The sequence below is a fragment of the Erpetoichthys calabaricus genome, chromosome 1 (genome assembly GCF_900747795.2).
Source record: "Erpetoichthys calabaricus chromosome 1, fErpCal1.3, whole genome shotgun sequence".
In the NCBI taxonomy this organism is placed as follows: domain Eukaryota; kingdom Metazoa; phylum Chordata; class Cladistia; order Polypteriformes; family Polypteridae; genus Erpetoichthys; species Erpetoichthys calabaricus.
Window position 1 is genome coordinate 160,858,813 of NC_041394.2, and position 18,077 is coordinate 160,876,889.

At 39.0% G+C, this 18,077-nt stretch overlaps 1 protein-coding gene across 4 annotated transcripts in view; it reads right to left on the bottom strand.

Annotated features, from left to right (window-relative positions):
• The window catches only part of ptpro (protein tyrosine phosphatase receptor type O), a 326,955-nt gene that overhangs the window by 44,889 nt on the left and 263,989 nt on the right, over positions 1-18,077 (bottom strand). For 3 of the 4 annotated variants that reach the window (XM_051920277.1, XM_028808094.2, XM_051920280.1), the window contains 2 exons: positions 10,850-10,918; positions 5,192-5,275 (listed from right to left, as the gene is read on the bottom strand). In XM_051920277.1, the coding sequence (XP_051776237.1) occupies positions 5,192-5,275; positions 10,850-10,918 (153 nt within the window). The remainder of the gene's footprint in view (positions 1-5,191; positions 5,276-10,849; positions 10,919-18,077) is intronic. The other variant, XM_051920278.1, reaches the window with a different exon arrangement.

Below are 18,077 nucleotides of genomic sequence, written 5' to 3' on the forward strand. Positions count from 1 at the left end.
AATGATTTTTCTCCATTATTTGTGTCTAGGGTGAAAACTTTTTCTATATTGTGAGTCTCAGACACAGTTCCCGGAAGGCTGCAGGTTTCCAGACACTTTCTTAATTAGTAACCAGTTGTGTTACCCAGATTCACCTGGGAAATTTTGTGAGACAATGGGCCTCAGCTATACTGCCATTGGCTAATATCAGAAGTGCTTTGTTAACTAATTACTGTATGCAGTAAACCCTCAAGTTGTGGGCTTAAATCCTGGTGATGCTTTTTAATATCCAATCAACACATTTTTCCCACTATCTCTAAATCAGAAACTTTGCTAAACAAAATCTGCTCAATTTTCCTCACCTCTCACCAATTTCTATTCCAGAAGATATACTGATCAGTCCTAGGGACTCAGACAGCATTTCTATAATATATAAAAACATTTTGAAGTCCCTTCCTTTTAAAGATCCCAGAATAAAGTGTGAAAAGGATCTCTTACTCAAAATTTCAGAAACGGCGTGAAAGGCAGCAATGTAAAGAATTCACTCTAGCTCCATAAGTGCAAAACATTCAGTTATTCAACTTAAAATATTTAATTGAGCACATTTATCTAGTTTAAAATTGTCCAAAATGTTTCCCGGGCAAGATCGAACCTGCAAACGTTGCAATCGTGCTCCAGCTTCACTGGGCCACATGTTTTGGGTGTGTACCAAATTGACATCATTCTGGACAAAACTTTTTAAATGCCTATCAGACAGCCTGGGCATCACAATCCCTCCTAATCCATTAACAGCTGTGTTTGGTGTACTCCTAGATGGGCTTAAAGTGGAGAAGGACAAACAAATTGTAATTTCCTTTACTACACTACTGGCACGTAGACTTATCTTGCTCAACTGGAAGAATTCTAACCCTCCTCTTTTAAGTTAGTGGGTAACTTAAGTTAGTGGGTAACTATAACTGATGTTATATACTATGAAATTGGAAAAAGTCAAATTCTCACTTAGAGTATCTCTTCAAAACTTTTTTAAACCTGGCAGGAACTAATCCTCTTTTGAATTGCTATATGGCAGACATCCTCTGGGACTCCTTGACATTCTTAAGGACGACTGTGAGATGGAAAACTTGCCCTCTGGTAATATTATTGAATATATCGTGTAAATGTATGAGAATTTTGTAACAGATACAACCTCTAGAATACACAGTGCATGCACAAAGAGCACAATCCAGGTTGTTTAACTGGGGAATGGCTTTATAGGAGTTTCAACCAGAAGAACAAGCAATGGTATTAATTCCAACTACTCACTTGAAGTTATCAGACTATTGCCAAGGACCTTACAAATTTAAAGAGCAACAGGATTTGGTATATACTTAATTTCTCAACCTAACCGATGCCCCAAAGACTGCATTTATCATGTCAATTTTTATTAAAATGACCTGTCATCCAACTCAGGGGCAGATGGATTGCTTTTTGTGAATTCAGTTCCTCTACATTTTGGGAAGAATCTGTCCCCTGCCCAGAAGAGGCAGTTGGAAGTTACTATCCTGACAGTTTGGGAAGTAGGAAACACCATGCCAGGCCACACTGGCTGTGCATGACACAGTTACCGAATAGGGGTTCATGGTTTGCAAATGTCTGTATCACCTCCCAGAGGTAAACAAGACTGAGGTTGAGCTGGAAATCAACAGTGTGCTCAAAATAGAAGTTACAGCAGAAAGTTTTAGCCCCTAGTTGAGTCCTAGTGTATTAGTGCCAAAACCAAAAAGTAGTTAGTGCTTTTGTAATGATTTGCAGCATCTCAACCAGGTATCTCATGTTGGATGCTTATCCCATGCCACAAGTGTGCGACCTCATTCAATGGCTCGATAAAGCTCAATATTTGTCTAGATATGACAAAAGGCTACTGGCAAATTATTCCTTTGATGGAATCAGTGAAAGAAAATAAAAGACATTTAGAACCCCTAGTAGACATTTGCCCTATGTAGTTTTCCCATTCAAACTACACAGGGCACATGCGATCTTCAGGCATCTTAAGAAAGCTCTAATGTCAGCATCTGTTCTCATTGCTCCTAACTTTTCCCTCCCTTTTTGTCTTTAGACCAACACATCTGACATTTTCCTGGGGGATGGGCTAAGGCAAACAGATTGATGGAACTGAACACCCTGTGATGTATCTAAGCTGGAAACTGTTGGACCAGAAAAAGAAGTACGTGACTTTGGAATGTGATGTTCTCGCCATAAAGTGGGCCATTACCCAAATGAAGTATTATCTCCTCAGCAGGGAATTTACCTTGGTCACTGACATTTACAACGATTAGCATCTCACAAGTAGACCAATCCGAGGATTACGAGGTGGTTCCCAGATTTACAGCCCTACAAGCTCAAGATTCTATATTGTAAAGGTCTTCTACATGCCAACACCAATACTCTCTCCCACGTACCTTACGTCTCTGTTACTTCTGTCCTCACCACTGGGGATGCACTAAGCAGAGAGCTTTGTCAAGTGATTTCTTTGGATAGGCTATGCCAATTCTCGCGAATCAACATTATAAATGCATCTGGCACTGGAACGAGGCAGTCATCTTAACACCTCAACATGTCAGAGCACATCCCTCAGGAGTACTTCACACTTTTCAATTTTGAACCCATCTGTGCTAATTATTTTTCCTCTTTTTAACAAAGCCATCCTACTTAAATGGGGGCCTGCTGGTTCCCCAACCTTTTTTGTTGCCTCCTGTAATCTTCTTATACCACAGAACCATTGTAAAAAACAAACTTGAAATTGTAGTAATAGTATTAAAAAAAGTCAACAAAATTAGTATGTTAACTTATTTGGAAGATGCCTTTATCCAAGGCAACTACAACGAATGAGATACAATTGGTTGCATTTCTTTGTTTTTTCTAGTTAGAGCACAGGGCGAGCGAAGTGACTTGCTCTTGGTCACACAGAGTTTGTAGCAGGATTTGAACCTACAGCCTCGGGGTTTGAAATCCAAAGCTTTAACCACTACACCACATTGCCTATGTTTCTCACACTAACATAAGAAATAGTAGTTTGAATAACAGACCAAAAGATTGTTCACCAAAAGAGTGGAATTCAAAAAAGCAAAAGAAGAATTGCAAGTTAAAGCTGTGCTTTATTTGTAATCTCAGATAGAGAAGAGACATCAAGGCTGACCTTTTGAACCTCTGTTTTAATGACATCACACACCACATATGGCTGGTTGGTTTCCTGGGTAATTAAACAAACGCTAGCATCCACAAGAAATTAAATAATGCTTCAAAAATTGGACAATTAATATGCATTTCTTAATAAATCATTTTTATTTACAAAAATAATATGAAATTCAGAATCTACATGTTTCAAAACCTCAAATAGGTGCAGAAAGGAGGGTCACCTTTTAAAAAATGTCCTAAAAAATTAAAAATGAACACAGATCAGAGCAATTGCATCCCACCAGGAATTAACTCTGAGATCAGTAATCCAAATGTTTTTGATCTGGATGAACTCAGCACTTAATAACACAAAAAAATATATAAATTTAAGTTTCCAAATCTTGTAAATGTAAATTAAAATAAAGTCAACAAATCCTATTTCATTACCAGCAGTAAAGGGCTACTAATTAAGTAAATAGCTGGAATGAAAACTAGCAGGGACTGTGGCCTTCCAGGAACTGAGTTCCTGAGCACATTCTCTCTACAGTCTGTATAACATTTACACTTTCTCCTTGTGTCTGCATTGATTTTCCTCCTCCTTTCAAATCCCACAATTGCATATGTTAGGTTGATTATCCAAGTACGGCTGTAGGTGTGTGTATGAGGAACGTGATGGACTGCTGCACTGTGCAGTTTTGGTTCCCGGCATTGTGCTCAGTGCTGCCAGGAAAAGCTTTAGCCCAGTGTGATCCTGAATTGGATTTAGAACATTTGAGAATGTTATGTTTATTATTCTTTATTTAATTTTAACATACATAAGGAGATTAACTTTGCATTTAATACTGTAAATTTTCATTATGAGGAATGGTCCAAATTCTGTAAATTAAGCTTTCAGGTCTTCTGCTTAACTTGTCCTTCTTATTTCTTTAGAGGTTTCTGTTCATAACGCCCTCTGAACTTGGTAGGTGAGAGAAGGGTTGTGTGTGGAGCATGACTGAATGTTGTTTCATTTTAAACATTAAAATTTAGAATGGTGTATTGATGACTAAATTCCTTTTTATTATTGCAAAATGATATGCTGTATATGATCAAAAGAATTATAAAAAAGAAAAGAAGCTGTCCAGTTGTTTGGAGCTGCTACTCTAAATGAGACATATACAAAATGAATGAGTTAGAAAGACTCAGGCTTACTGACAAGACTCCTTAGTCATGAGTCTGTGAAGAAATTGGAGGAAGCTACAACAACATAGCAGATTGGATGGGGAATGACAGGGGTTGAAAAAACACTGCAAGTGTTGGTCTGCTAATAGGTTATTAGAAAAGAAAGGTAAAGACATGAAGACCTCACTTCCTGTTGAGGTCCACTACGAGATGGAGTGTTCCAGAAATGCCAAAACATGACAGAATATTGAAAAAGGAGTTTTAATTAACTAACAAAAGAGACAAAAAACTGGTAAAAACAATATAATATACTTCAACGGATTTATTTGTCAATTTGAAAGGGGATGACTTCCCCACTTGCTAATCTCACAATAAATCACTCCCTGACACCTCCCTGCACCTGCAAGTCTGGATATCTCTCTCATTGGGTTTATAGGCGCTACCCTTGTCACCCAAATATATCTTTTACTCTGACAACTTCTTATTAACAGGAAAACACCATTGTAATTAATGGTAAAACTATTCTCAGGAATGAGGGAAAAAAAAAAAACTAAGTTAAAGACTGCATAAAAGGCATTTGTTTCATGAATCAGACTTTATTAATGTTCTTCTTCTATTGTTTTACTTTGTTGCTGTGTATTTGTAACAGCAACCATTTGCTGATAATTGTCTGACGTGTGTTTTGTGCTGACGTGTGCTTTGCAAACGCTACAGGCAGTTGAGAGTTTTTGGTCTGTTCTGTGGTGTGAGGACATCTGTGTGTTTTGAGAAATGTTTACACTTTTGAAACCCCACATTGACGGTTGCTCAATATGAATTACCTTGCATCAACTTGTCTGATGTTCTGTTAGTATGTTAATGCATTTGTTCAGTAGGCTTAGATTTTAGTGCTACTTACCAGGGATTAACATAAAAAGCCAAAAGATAGTCTGTCCATAGGCATGATGGCAGGAGTTTGAGGAAAGCAAAAATGCTCCTGTGCCTGAGAAATGCAACAAAGGTACACAAAGGAAAGAAATACATGGCTAAGTTTTAGTGAATCAGTAAATCTTGACATGCATTAAAACAGTTAGTTGTTCAGTATGGTTAATAAAATGTCATGCAGATAGTTCACTTTTATTTTATACTGTATCTAAACTATATTATTTCACCTGTAACTTTTATCTGCCACTTTGATAGATACAATTCGGGGAAACAATTGTAGATGCACAATTTTTAAAACAAAAAAAAAAACATTTCAAACCGCATATTGTACAGTTTACAATCTGGCTTTATTATATGTTACATTCTGAAAAACATTAACATGAGAAGTGTTTAAGATTGAGCAATGCATTTTGCTTTAATTTAGAGCCGGCTGTTACCCAAGCTAATGACTAAGCACTTCCTAAAAAAAATAAACTTGTAACTTAATTGTGGCTGCTCTGAATCATGGTGTGTGCCTTTGTCTGCAAGTGTTTATGTAAAACATGGATTTAAGTAGTAAATGCCATATACTGATATAAAACCCTTTGCAAAATTCCTGCCAAAACAACTTCTCTTGAAATAAGAGGTAGAACCCTTTTGGATATGTTGTAACCTACGGGGAATTGGCATATGTACTGCACAGATTATTGACTTCATAATACTTACTGGTATACATTATATTTTAAAGGTATTATATGGTTTACATATACAGTACCTACTTGAAACTGTGCATATACTGTAAATGAATAAAATAAATGGTAAAAAAATTCAAATTAATTACCAGTATTATATCATATATATTTTTCAATTGTCTCAAATATTCTGTAACAACAACAAAGATGTCCATTTATTTGTAGCTAAGCTTTTAAACAGGAGAATTGAACAAAGAGGTACAATGCACTCTTGGTTGGACCTTAATCCCAAATGAAGTTAGTACATTTTGTTGTTTGTGCCTGCTGAGATACAAAACTCACTAACTCCACAGTCTAAACACAATTACAGGGGTCATGGGAGCCATAGCGTATTCTAATAGCTATAGGTTAGGTGAGGAAATCTTACCCTGAATGAGGTAACAGCCTACAACTGGGTACACTTAACTCACACACTAGTCGCCCTAGCAATGGAGGATAACGGACTGCCCAAAGAAAAACACATACAGGCATGGGCTAAATATGCAAACTCCACACAGACAGTGATCGAGCCTGGCATGTTTGTGCTGTGAGGCTGCAAAAGCTAACCCCTGTGTTGCTGTGCTATTACCTTTAATAGTTGCTGACAACCATAGTTACATCAGTATATAATGTTAAAGTGATTGGCGACTCTGACTCTCCAGATGACAAAAAAGATCTATGACCTTATTTGGGCAAGCTGTTACATCACTTCACCTACACATTTTGGTACACACTCCAATTTTGCATACACAATACAACCAGACGGAATAACAATCAAGGTGAAGAGTGCTAACAGTGTTTGACATGTACAATTGCCTCCACATAAACTAACAATGCTAAACGTCCAGGTTATAGAACATCTTTGCTTGCTCAGTTAGTGAGGTAGCCCGTGTTTCCACTCTGTAGTGAAACTGAGAGTGCTAACATTGCATTTTGATTAACCTAATTAGTTAAAATGGTGTCAGAGTAAGTTATTTCCTTCACCATGGATGGTATAGGTTTCTCTTAAACATGTAAGTTTTATCAAGTTTTTTCACTTTGAGGTATAGTAGGAACTCTGTTTAAAATTAGTGATGGTTTCTCTGTGTTATGTAATTATAAGCATTTTTTAAAATTTTGCCCAAATGTCACTATTGCTCATCCTGTTCCTGATAATCTTTCTGTGTAAAGAAAAGCATATTATTTAAAAAATACAAAACATGCACCAGTGGAAGCCAGAATTTTACCACTAATATAAAAAATGTATAACTTTCATCCCCCATTTGATAAAATAACTAAAGGATACCCTAATGTAAGTAACGAATGAAAGACAGATGTCAAGTTCACAGTAACAGGAACAGAGAAAGGTAATACAGTATGGTTCATGTTGGTTACACATGCAAGTAAAAATTCCATTGTTCTCTGCACAAGTGGCAACATATTTGAAGTTGGATTTAAACTTGAATTTGATTGTGTGTTGTTCTGAATAGCCTCCAGCCTTCTCTTAATTATCATATAAACAAACTACAGGCATAAAGGGAACATGGACAAGTCCTTCTTCTGTTTCCATCTGGCCCTAGATGAAGAAATTGGTCAATCACAACACCAACTTTACTTACCTGTAAAGAAGTTTCTTCCAGCTTGAGTGAATCTCACCTTTGCTGCATTTACTGTTACTTGGACAAATGACAAACTAGTCAGTAAATGAACTCACGTCCTCAGGCTTTCCTTGTGTATCATGTTCCTGTTTTATCCTTATCTTTCCTTTACATGCTCTTCTGTATTCTAAACTTTTCTTTGTTTTGAAAAACTCTTGTTAAAGTAGAATAGAGGAAATTGGAAGAAACCTCTTTACAGGTCAGTAAATATGCCTTGATTGCTAGAGCTGAACTTCACAATAGTTACATTAATGTTTTCATTCCTTTCTAATCTTTCAGAGAGCACTGTCATTTAACAACTGTACTTGTACCTTAAAAGTCACTTTGAGCATTCAACCTAGTCAGAGAAAAAAAAGAGTTAACTAATGTTGTTAAAGCCATTTTAAAATCTAGTGATGCAGGAAATACTAAAGCTTTTGGTAATTTTGACTAGTACCTTAACAGTATGGGTAAATGAATTTGTACTGCTTAATATGCTGTCTTTAAAACAATATACCCTTTAAACTAAATACATCTATAAAATTTGGCTTTAGCTTTATACAAAACAAGTTTCATCAAGGGTGTGTCTAATTTTTTTTTTTTTTTTTTGAGCTGTTACAAGTTTGTTTTTTAAGATAGGAGTTTGGAGGTAAGGTACTAATACTCACTAATAACGCATGTCCCTATTTAAAGTGCCACCTTCTTTGTTTCTGTTTTCTAATTTTGTCCACCATGCCCATGGATGCGTAGCATCTTTTGGGGGTTGTTAGTAGGACTGAGAGTAAACTCTTTGTTACTCTATTAAATAAATGAATGGACCAGTGAGTCATCAATCTGGATTGTTTAAATGAACTGAGCCAAAAGATTGAAATCACTTGGCTGAGCAATAGAATTATCATTACTAGGCAGCAATACTAGATGGCCTACACAAAATATGATTGTATAAAGTAAAGTTGACCTGCATATATAAAATTGCTAAAGTGTATTGGGCTTACTGAATATAAATAAACATCTGAATGGGTATTTGTATTTGACTAAAAGAGCTTCTCTTTTCTCTCAGCTGGCACAGTAATGGACGGTGCAGTCAGCTGGCCTGGGCCTTTTTGTAATGCATCGTTAACTTTAGTTACTAAAGGAATCACTAATCGCAAGTGGAGAGGGACTAGAACAACTAGAGCTAGAACTAGAACCCAAATAGAATAACCCAAAATCACTGCCGCACAAATCACCAGGAATAGAAGTTACCCAATGTTGGGAAAAAAAATGTCAAAAAACAGTTTGATTATGAACCCCTAATCAAGATCCAGTATGTATGGAATTAAGAGATTTATGTACTTTTACACTTCAAATGTTAATCACAGCTTCCCACCACACAGGCGTGAGAATGTAGTGTCTGATGAGTGAATACTATTTCTAAAATAAGGGAAAAAAGATACTGACAACTCTTAATTGGAGAGATTTCAACTTAAGTTGGTAAATGTGCAACTTTAACTGTAATTTTAAAAACTGATCTTTTAGTTGTCATATTTTCATGTTATGTTAAGCCCTATTGTCCTCAGGAGAGAAATACTGCAAAAATAAGTTGATCTGTTAACATGTCAGATATAACGGCTAGTTAGTTCATTAGTATCAAGGTGTTTAAATTCTTTAATTACTACTTTTGAATTAAATTAAACCATAGTACATTATGTATTATTCAGTGAGTGGGGTATAACACTGAAGTCACTTTATAAGACTTCTAGTCATAGAGTATGTCAGACTTGCCAACTGCAGTTGTTGATCTTGTCATTGAACCATGTCAACTTACACAAGTAAAAATAGCTTTGCATGTCACATTTAGTGACTATACTCCAACCTTCCAACACAGTCATGCTCACTCCTGTTGTTATAGACAATAAAATGCTGCCTGACAGAGCCGGTGTCATATAAACAGTTTAACAGGTACAGTGAGTCGATGATTTCAATAGCAATCTCTGCCCCATTTTTTTCTTTTTTTCCATGCTGTCATGGTATGAAGAACATTCTGATAGATAAGCTTTTCTTCTGTTTGTGAGACCCTGAACCACCCATGTTCCTTATTCCTCATCACTGCATTATACTGTATAAGAGTCCTGCTGAATAACTTTAACCAAATCTTCAGCATTTGTCTGTGCTTTCTCGAAACTTTATTTGTAAAGACAGCTATTGTTAAATATCTTAGAACATGTTGGCACATGGTTTGAACTGCATTAGATACCTCAGTATTATTAATGCATTGAACTTCTGGATGAGTATTCATTGTTCTACTAAAGACAATTTGTTGGGGTGGGTCACTGTGTATGTCAGACAATGCAACACGCTTTCAGTGGAGCATGCCGCCAACTACATGCAACTTTCTATGAGTTTGTAAATGATGGCTACAGCTGAAAATCACTAGAAAAGTCAGCAAATGTGACATGGCCTTAAGCACTGATAAATTCTGACCTACCTTAACCACTGTGAACCTCTGTGACTCATTTTCTTTGGAATCTGTATAGACTGGATATTAATTTCTCTTACTTTCACTGACTACTGGACTTATCTTAATATATTATACTTTGTAACATTTTACTTTACAAACCTATTTTATTTTAAAAATCTCTCAAATACTGTATACAGTATATATTAAATATTGTATAACTATTTGTATACACATATACACTACTTAGTATTTATTAATTATTGACATTGCCCCTGAGAAGCAGGGTGATGTCAAATCCTGGCTGTAGACGGTCCTAAAAGTCTAAAAATTAGGCCATGTCACTACAATATAGTACAAATTTAAATCTAGGTAAGTGTGTCTCGGAAGAATCCACATTGTAGACACTTAAACTGGTAAGTGAACTGTCACTATACTTGAGGATCATACCTCATTTTCATTGGATATTTGTATTCTCATATTTTAGATATTATTGTAATTGGTTTTACAGGATTCCTGAGCCTGGATGATACAGTACAAAATATTATTTTTAAATTATTTTATTTATGTGTTGGATGATTTTGGTGGTGCAAAGGATGAAGGCAATGCAACTGGATATAACACATTACAATTTTTCACATTTTACAGTATAAACTGTAAGCCACTGTTGCAATCAACAGCTCCCATCAAACCATTTTGTATAAGAAAAGCATCCTTATAGTAAATGTTTGAAGAAAACCAAATATATAAAACAAGATTTTTTAGGTTTCTGTACAGCCCCTTCTAACACAGCATGAGAAGCCTAAGTCAAGGATTCATTCCATAAACAAATTCCCAAAAATTAAATCAAAATAAAATAGAATACCAACCAAGTATACGTAAGCTTCCCATCTCTCTCCAAAGAAGCAAAATTGACAAATGTTCCAGCACCACACTCCCTGAAAAAGAACAAAAAAATTTTTTAAAAAAAATTAAAATTAAGTCATAAAAATATTCTGAATGGACGTCTCATATTTTCAAGCTCTTGAGAAGTACACATAGACCATTTTATTAGGTAAAATACATTATACATAATGTGAATGTAATGGACGAGTATTACACTGTAACTTTTGTAAATTCCCGTGTGTCAAATAAATTTTATTTTTTATGTTCAGGAGCTTCTTCCAAAACTAGGGCGTCTGGTGTAAAATTTTGCCAAATCAATATGCGGACAACAATACAAATTTCCATACCGGATCGGTCGAGCCCCGGGTTAACAACGACCGGCACCAGTACTGTTAGCCAACAGGGTGCTGGAAGAAATTGGGCTACTGTTGGCCGAAGAAGAAAAAGAAGAAGGAGAAAAAGAGGGGGGAGATGTGTCCAGAGGCAGGAGAAGAGAAGGAAGGCAAAGAGAGTGGAACTGAGGGTAGGAACTTTGAATGTTTGCAGTATGACTGGTAAGGGGAGAGAAAGGTTGATATATTGTGCATGCAAGAGACTAAATGAAAGGGGAGTAGAATAAGGCCAAGTGGTTTGGAGGTGGATTCAAATTGTTCTATCATGGTGTGGATGGGAGGAGAAATTGGGTAGGAGTTATTCTGAAGGAACATAATGTCAAGAGTGTTTTGGAGGTGAAAAGAGTGTCAGAAAAAGACCTGTACCGATTGGCTAGACAGAGGGACTGAGCTGGAAAAGATGTGCAGCAGGTTAGGGTAATAAAGGATTAAGATGGAAACGTACTCACAAGCGAGGAAAGTGTGTTGAGCAGATGGAAAGAGTGCTTTGAGAGGCTGATGATTGAAGAGAATGAGACAGAGAAGAGGCTGGATGATGTGGAGATAGTTAATCAGGAAGTGCAACAGATTAGCAAGGAGGAAGTAAGGACAGCTATGAAGAGGATGAAGAATGGAAAAGCCGTTGGTCCAGGTGACATACCTGTGGAAGCATGGAGGTGTTTAGGAGAGATGGCTGTGGAGTTTTTAACCAGATTGTTTAATAGAATCTTGGAAAGTGAAAGGACGCCTGAGGAGTGGAGAAGAAGTGTACTGGTGCCAATATTTAAGAATAAGGGGGATGTGCAGGACTGCAGTAACTACAGGGGAATAAAATTGATGAGCCACAGCATGAAGTTATGGGAAAGAGTAGTGGAAGCTAGGTTAAGAAGTGAGGTGATGATTAGTGAGCAGCAGTATGGTTTCATGCCAAGAAAGAGCACCACAGATGCGATGTTAGCTCTGAGGGTGTTGATGAAGAAGTATAGAGAAGGCCAGAAGGAGTTGCATTACGACTTTGTGGACCTGGAGAAAGCATATGACAGGGTGTCTCGAGAGGAGCTGTAGTATTATATGAGGAAGTCGGGAGTGGCAGAGAAGTATGTAAGAGCTGTATAGGATATGTACAAGGGAAGTGTGACCATGGTGAGGTCTGCGGTAGGAGTGACGGATGCATTCAAGGTGGAGGTGGGATTACATCAGGGATTGGCTCTGAGCCCTTTCTTATTTGCAATGGTGATGGACAGGTTGACAGACGAGATTAGACAGGAGTCCCCGTGGACTATGATGCTTGCTGATGACACTGTGATCTGTAGCGATAGTAGGGAGCAGGTTGAGGAGACCCTGGAGAGGTGGAGATATGCTCTAGAGAGGAGAGGGAAATTAAAGCTACTACAAGTTTAATTTCAAAGAAACCACAATTCGGTCAGGTTTATATTTATGATCACGGAGAAACGATGCAACATAGAATCAAGAGTTAAACGATCGGACATATTAGAAATTCTACAGCCAATAATGGATACAAATCCATACGTCCAAAAGTATCACACTTTACACAAAATTTATCTGAAAAACACGGACAAAGACGTTTTCTTAGATTTCTATATGAATGATCACGCTTGCATATATAATAAACCAACATGTGACAAATTGTCAGCAATAATAGTATTGAAAGATGGAGATACCAAAGACAGAGTTGATATTCATCTTTAACCAGAAGCACAACACAATTCATTGCAAGAAGGCAGATCTGGGAAATGACTAGCATGTAAGGGGTTGGCGAGCGGTTATGATAGACGGCCAGGAACCCTGCCTCGCCGGGACGCCTGGAGGAAGGAGGAACCAGGAGAGCAGCACATCATTTCCCTGGGCACCTGGCCGGTCCTTGATCCCTGGGGGAAAGCACTTCTGGGACACCAGGAAGTGCTGACAAACCAGAGATGGTTTATGCCTGGGGTGCTTCTGGGTGCAAAGGCAGCACTTCCGCCACACTGGGGAGTGCTGCCGGAAGTTCATCGCCAGGCACCTGGAGCACATCCGAGACAGGATAAAAGGGACCGCCTCAGTTGGGTGGAAGAAGGATGGAGCTTGCGCAACAGGAGTGGAGGCGGCCAAGAGAACCAAGGACTATGAACTATAAATAGTGTTTTTATATATTTTTATGAATTAAACGTGTGTGTTGTAGGCACTGCGTTGTCATGTCTGTCTGTAGCCGGGCCATCTTTTACTATATATATATATATATATATATATATATATATATATACTGTATATATATATATATATACAGTAATCCCTCGCTATATCGCGCTTCGACTTTCGCGGCTTCACTCTATCGCGGATTTTATATGTAAGCATATTTAAATATATATCACGGATTTTTGGCTGCTTCGCGGATTTCTGCGGACAATGGGTCTTTTAATTTCTGGTACATGCTTCCTCAGTTGGTTTGCCCAGTTGATTTCATACAAGGGACGCTATTGGCAGATGGCTGAGAAGCTACCCAACCAGAGCGCGTATTACGTATTAAATAAAACTCCTCAAATACAGTGGAACCTCGGTTCACGGCCATAATTCGTTCCAAACCTCTGGTCGTAAACCGATTTGGTCGTGAACCGAAGCAATTTCCCCCATAGGATTGTATGTAAATACAATTAATCCGTTCCAGACCGTACGAACTGTATGTAAATATATTTTTTTAAAGATTTTTAAGCACAAATATAGTTAATTACACCATAGAATGCACAGTGTAATAGTAAACTAATGTAAAAACATTGAATAACACTGACACAAACACCCAGGCTCCCTGCTCAGCTGCACGTGCAGGCTCTCTCTCTCTCTCTCTCTTTCTCTCTCTCTCAGCAGCACATGAGCCCCCCACTCTCTCTAACATTGCAGCAGTTCGCGCTATAGCTTTACAATCCAATCGCTGTATAAACACTTTTTAAATGAGTTTTAAGCACAGGGGAAAAAAAAGGAACATTTGAACAAATCTGAACTTTATTTAAAAGCCAACCAAGTTCATGCAAATAGCATTACAACCCGATCGCTGTAAACACAGTTTTTAAATGAGTTTTAAGCACAGGGAAAAAAAGGAACATTTGAACAAATCCGAACTTTATTTAAAAGCCAACCAAGACAGTAACATTGCAGGAGTTCACGCTAATAGCATTACAACCCGATCGCTGTAATTCTCTTTTTAAATGAGTTTTAAGCACAGGGAAAAAATGAACATTTGAAAAAAGAGAAAACATTGCAACACTTCTCATAATTAAGTCTCAATAATTCTCACCACTCTTCAATTGCTTAGAAGCCATGGTTAACTACAAAAGCACACGAAATACTGTAGAGCACAAAGAGTTCACAGGTAAAGCACGCACGTCTGACTGAGAACAATGAACAGGGAGAGGCTGAACACGTGCTTAAATACAGTAATCGGCGGGTATGAACCGGAAGGGAAATGAAATAGAGCACAAACACTTCACAGCGAAAGCACGCACGCACGGAGAACAATGCAACACGTGCGGAAATCATCGGCGCGCACAAACCGAAAGGGAAACTGGCTTGTTCGCATACCGAGTGTGTGGTCGTGAACCGAGGCAAAAGTTTGGCGAACTTTTTGGTCGTAAACCAAGTTGTACATGTACCGAGACGTTCGTGAACCGAGGTTCCACTGTATATTGTGAGCATGGGGGCTGTTCGCACCCTTAGAGAATACGGCCGCTCCTCAAAAAATGCTGAAAGATTACCTTCACATTGCTCTCTTCCTTGCTGGGCTTACATATGGCTCCTTTGTCAAGCGATATGCTTCCCGCACTGTGCTTCGCATACTTAAAAGATCAAACAGCACATATTGATTTCTGATTGTTTGCTTTTCTCTCTCTCTCTCTCTCTCTCTTGCTCTGACATTCTCTGCTCCTGACGGAGGGGGTGTGAGCAGGGGGACTGTTCACACCCCTAGACGATACGGACGCTTGTCTAAAAATGCTGAAAGATTACCTTCACGTTGCTCCCTTCTGTGCAGCTGCTTTGTCAAGCGACATGCTTCCCGCACGGTGCTTCGCATACTTAAAAGCTTGAAGGGCACGTATTGATTTTTGATTGTTTGTTTTTCTCTGTCTCTCTCTCTCTCTGACATTCTCTGCTCCTGATGGAGGGGGTGTGAGCAGAGGGGCTGTTCGCCCACTGGCCTAGAGGATACGGATACTCCTCTAAAAAATGCTGAAAGACTACCTTTACATTGTACATCCTTGCAGCTGCTTTGTCCGGCTGTGCTTCGCATACTTAAAAGCCAAACAGCCCTATTGATTTTTGTTTGCTTTTTTCTCTCTCTCACTCTGACATTCTCTGCTCCTGACGCGCAGTCCTTTGAAGAGGAAGATATGTTTGCATTCTTTTAATTGTGAGACGGAACTGTCATCTCTGTCTTGTCATGGAGCACAGTTTAAACTTTTGAAAAAGAGACAAATGTTTGTTTGCAGTATTTGAATAAAGTTCCTGTCTCTCTACAACCTCCTGTGTTTCTGTGCAAATCTGTGACCCAAGCATGACAATATAAAAATAACCATATAAACATATGGTTTCTACTTCGTGGATTTTCACCTTTCGCTGGGGGTTCTGGAACGCAACCCCCGCGATCGAGGAGGGATTGCTATATATATATATATATATATATATACACATATTCATTGCATTCATAGTCTGAGTCTCAACGACCTGAATTTTGTGGGTGGTTACCTACCAGGTAACGCTTGTGGTTGGTCTGCCATTCGGCAAACATCCACCATGGTGCCCTCTTTCAGTTGAGCCCAAATGAGGGCGGAACACGTGTCGCATACTCTTTGCTTTATTTGACAGTAAACTATGTAATATATACATATACACACACATATCACACACACACACACACACACACATTATATATATATATATGTATGTATATATATATATATATATATATATATATATATATGTATATATACAGTGATCCCTCGCTATATCGCGCTTCGCCTTTCGCGGCTTCACTCCATCGCGGATTTTATATGTAAGCATATTTAAATATATATCGCGGATTTTTTGCTGGTTCGTGGATTTCTGCGGACAATGGGTCTTTTAATTTCTGGTACATGCTTCCTCAGGGGCGGCACGGTGGCACAGTGGGTAGCGCTGCTGCCTCGCAGTTGGGAGACCTGGGGACCTGGGTTCGCTTCCCGGGTCCTCCCTGCGTGGAGTTTGCATGTTCTCCCCGTGTCTGCGTGGGTTTCCTCCGGGCACTCCGGTTTCCTCCCACAGTCCAAAGATATGCTGGTTAGGTGGATTGGCGTTTCTAAATTGGCCCTAGTGTGTGCTTGGTGTGTGGGTGTGTTTGTGTGTGTCCTGTGGTGGGTTAGCACCCTGCCCAGGATTGTTTCCTGCCCTGTGTTGGCTGGGATTGGCTCCAGCAGACCCCCGTGACCCTGTGTTCGGATTCAGCGGGTTGGAAAATGGATGGATGGATGCTTCCTCAGTTGGTTTGCCCAGTTGATTTCATACAAGGGACGCTATTGGCAGATGGCTGAGAAGCTACCCAGCTTACTTTTCTCTTTCTCTTGCGCTGACTTTCTCTGATCCAGACGTAGGGGGATTGAGCAGGGGGGCTGTTCGCACACCTAGACGATACGGACGCTCGTCTAAAAATGCTGAAAGATTATCTTCACATTGCTATCTTTTGTGCAGCTGCTTCCTGAAACGACATGCTGCACGGTGCTTCACATACTTAAAAGCTCGAAGGGCACGTATTGATTTTTGATTGAAAAACAAACTCTGTCTCTCTCTATCTCTCTCTCTCTCTCTTTGTCTGCTCCTGACGGAGGGGGTGTGAGCTGCCGCCTTCAACAGCTTTGTGCCGCGGTGCTTCGCATACTTAAAAGCCAAACAGCCCTATTGATTTGTTTGCTTTTCTCTATCTATGTGACCTTTGAAGAGGAAGATATGTTTGCATTCTTTTAATTGTGAGATGGAACTGTCATCTCTGTCTAGTCATGGAGCACAGTTTAAACTTTTGAAAAAGAGACAAATGTTTGTTTGCAGTGTTTGAATAATGTTCCTGTCTCTTTACAACCTCCTGTGTTTCTGCGCAAATCTGTGACCCAAGCATGACAATATAAAAATAACCATATAAACATATGGTTTCTACTTCGCGGATTTTCTTATTTTGCGGGTGGCTCTGGAACGCAACCCCCCCAATGGAGGAGGGATTACTGTATATATATATATATATATATATATATATATATATATATATATGGGCGGCACGGTGGCGCAGTGGGTAGCGCTGCTGCCTCGCAGTTGGGTGATCTGGGGACCTGGGTTCGATTCCCGGGTCCTCCCTGCGTGGAGTTTGCATGTTCTCCCCGTGTCTGCGTGGGTTTCCTCCGGGCACTCCGGTTTCCTCCCACAGTCCAAAGACATGCAGGTTAGGTGGATTGGCGATTCTAAATTGGCCCTAGTGTGTGCTTGGTGTGTTTGTGTGTGTCCTGCGGTGGGTTGGCACCCTGCCCAGGATTGTTTCCTGCCTTGTGCCCTGTGTTGGCTGGGATTGGCTCCAGCTGACCCCCGTGACCCTGTTCGGATTCAGCGGGTTGGAAAATGGATGGATGGATGGATGGATATATATATATACACAGTGGTGTGAAAAACTATTTGCCCCCTTCCTGATTTCTTATTCTTTTGCATGTTTGTCACACTAAATGTTTCTGATCATCAAAGACATTTAACCATTAGTCAAATATAACACAAGTAAACACAAAATGCAGTTTGTAAATGGTGGCTTTTATTATTTAGGGAGAAAAAAAAATCCAAACCT